The following is a 3,268-nucleotide window of genomic DNA, read 5'->3' as shown; positions in this document are numbered from 1 at the left end:
TACAAATGTTATTTTCTATTTTGTGGTACAATGTGGTCTGTTTGGTTGGTATATAAACCCAGTATGTTTGTGAATAATGATTCATATTACATGGGCTGTTATTGGTGTTCTGGACTTAAATGGCTGGGCTAGGCAGGTAGCAGGACTGACAAGCACTCTAGACTGCTCGTATGGTTTTCGTGTGTCACTGTCCCAATCGATAATTCACTCTTCTCTGATTGGCGAGCATCATCACGTTATATATCAAACAGGGCACGCACGCACACGTTATAACAAATATGTTAATTCTCAAGTCAATTAATTATGCTCACTCTCATAATGTTTCTTTAATGATGTTACATTTTGATCCTCTACAGTTATATTCAACTGTTTTATCATGAAAGGAAGATTTATTTGAAGATTTTTATGAAGTTTCACTTTGACTTTAGCAGAAAACGATACAACACTGCTGTAGTAAGTATTTGGATAAAATGTTGCCGTACAGACATTTCTTTTTGGGAGACGTAATCTCAGAGATGCATATGTAATTTGTGTCACCTGAAATTAACAATATATGAAAAATGAGTAACTTATGCTAACTAGGGAAACATAGTAAGTAAATACCAACAATGAAGAAGTTAGACATATTTTGAAAAGTTTCTGTGAAGTATAAATCAAAAACTTGAATGAAACATATGTACTTCTGTGAGAAATATCTTAATAATTCTTCTAATATCTTTCAGTAAAGCTTTTCTTACAACGATTTATTCTGACTGTTCTAAATCACTGGAATAATTAACCAGAGGATAAATACCGCATTGGAAGTTGTTAATCCATTAGCAAGACTGACAACGTTATGTGAAACGAACTGCTCACTCGAACAAACAAAAATTGACATGTTCTCCTTTCTCAGTACCTTCAACTGAATTTCCCAATTTATATGTACGTGTTAAAGCACATACATTGGAAGAACACAGAGAAGAGTACATGTTCACATTTCCAAGCACGTCCCAAAGAACTTGAGATCAGGGAACGCAAAAGCTCTAAACAGTGCAATAGCTCGGCATATTATTGACATTCAACAAGCCTACAAAGTTATTAGCAGACAGAAAAACTCAGCGTCTCTCCGGTTTCCCGAAGCAATGTCAATAAAAATCCTGGAACCTGATTTATGTATTACGAAAGAGAGAACAATAAACTTATTACTACCTTGATAAATTATTTTTGTCACAATCATTAATTATTAGTATCTATTTTGTAATGCGGTCTTCCTTCGAGTACTTCCTATTTTATGTGCACCAAAACTATTTATTCACTTAATTCTCTTAAATTATATGAATTCTTTAAATCATGTTCCAGCATTACGTAACCCGTCTTATCAATTTCTAATTTCAGTAATTTTATGTACACCATCCACAACCTCTAAAATTATTACACAATCCATCTTATCCGTCTTTGAGCCTCATTTAATTAATGCATCATCCATCGTTTCACACTACATGTCTCATACACACTAAAGCAAATACTTACTTTAAACATTGTTAACTGGGTTGAATGACCTGTGTAGTATACAGTTAACCGAAGAACTATGTACTTCTTTACATTCGATAATTTTGATGTTTGATCATATTTCCTTGAAGAAGCTTGGACCAGATTGCCAAGTAAAACGTGGGATTTAAGTCATATTGGTTTGCTGAGATTTGATAAACACATTCTTCCTCCTTAATGTTTCACATCAACTCAGCGCCAAAATACTGTGGAACAATTCGACCAAATTTAGATGGAAGTTCTTATAACCTTTATCATCCTAATTATTTTCGTCATCAGTGTCAATTGTTTCACAACATATCATACCTCAATATTACCTTTCATCACATATATGGTTGTAAGCGATTGATGAGAAACCAAGACACATAATCGATTCATATTATTCTGCATCATTTGTTGTTCTGCCTTCATGCAAATTCATAAGGGGAACTTATTGCATAATCATTCATCTTCTGCGACTAATAGTAATGTGCGCGTAAAAATTCTTTATATCTTTAACTAGAGTATACCACAAGAGTAATTGAAATCAACACAACTGACGGACAATGAAATGGCAGCATACCCGTATGATCAACCAACTGTTTAATTTTATGTTATCTTTGTAGGATCTTAAACAAAACTAGCAATTTTTAAACTTTTCGAACTATCATTCTGACGTTGACACTTGAATATCCCAGAAATCAACATTTGTTTCACAATTTATGGAAACATATCGTTGTACAATAATTATGCCCTATCTTATCATAAAGAGATAAAGTGAGAGATTTTTGCCTTCATTTAAGAAATAATAATTTAAATGTTACGGAAAAGTAGCCTGATTCTCATTGTTTATAATAAAATAATATAAAGAAGCACCTATATCCACTTGAAATGACTGTAATTAGATCTATTTAAAATCATCTTGTAAAGATCAGTATAAATTTAGTCTCAACCTAGAAATAAAATCATCTGAAGGGAAACTGAAATCCAAAACACAATAGAATTTTATTTCCAGCTAGTTTTAAAACTCTCAGATATGCGTACCAGCGACTTCATCAAGAAATCCATCCAAGATTTGCAGGTCTTTTGATAAGCATGATACATTCAGAGGACTGAATCAACAATCATTAATTTATTTACGTGATATCCTACATACCTAATAGGACCACGATAAAACTTTAATGAAACTTATTTTCTTCCACCTGAACGATAACTTACTTTTGCACACAGAGGTGAATTCCATTCACTCATTTTATTACCAATATCATCTCGAAAGAATGGTTCATAGCACTCCCCATTTTTCATGTTTCCATTAAAAGTAACTTTAATATTTTCTATTAAATTCAAAGTAAAATGAATTTAAGTCAATCATAAACGAAAATGTAATTAAGTTTATTTCTAAAATTTCCTGATAGAGTAATTTAATTATTAACCAAAATTAAAATTCATAAGATTTTGACTGAAGCGTAAGGTTAAACTGGAGTTTTTCAAGTCTAACGTTTTCTTTTATACATTATTTTTGAAACAGTGACAATCAACTATCACAACAATAATGATATTAATAATAATATCAAACATTTAACAAGTATAAGTTTATGTTATCGAGTTTGATCTAAGCTGTTCACCTAAAAGCTGAGGATGCTACCTTACTATCCAAACAAAGTCAGTGGATCCGAGTTTAAACCTACTAATTACTGGTTAAAAACCGACACCATAAAGAATAAGATGCCGTTATAATTATTAGCAGCGAACTCCTAGATTA

The 3,268-nt window shown here is 31.9% G+C and overlaps 1 protein-coding gene across 1 annotated transcript; it reads right to left on the bottom strand.

Moving 5' to 3' along the window:
- Positions 1-297: 297 nt before the first annotated feature.
- On the bottom strand, positions 298-2,811 carry Smp_155910 (hypothetical protein; the record flags this gene model as incomplete). Its single annotated transcript, XM_018797017.1, has 2 exons — positions 298-537; positions 2,725-2,811. The coding sequence occupies 2 exons, from the start codon at positions 2,809-2,811 to the stop codon at positions 298-300; spliced, it is 327 nt and encodes a 108-aa protein (XP_018652101.1).
- Between the last annotated feature and the right edge of the window lie 457 nt (positions 2,812-3,268).

Source organism: Schistosoma mansoni, chromosome 4, assembly GCF_000237925.1.
Source record: "Schistosoma mansoni strain Puerto Rico chromosome 4, complete genome".
NCBI classification, from domain to species: Eukaryota; Metazoa; Platyhelminthes; class Trematoda; order Strigeidida; family Schistosomatidae; genus Schistosoma; species Schistosoma mansoni.
This window is presented reverse-complemented; position numbering and strand designations above follow the sequence as displayed.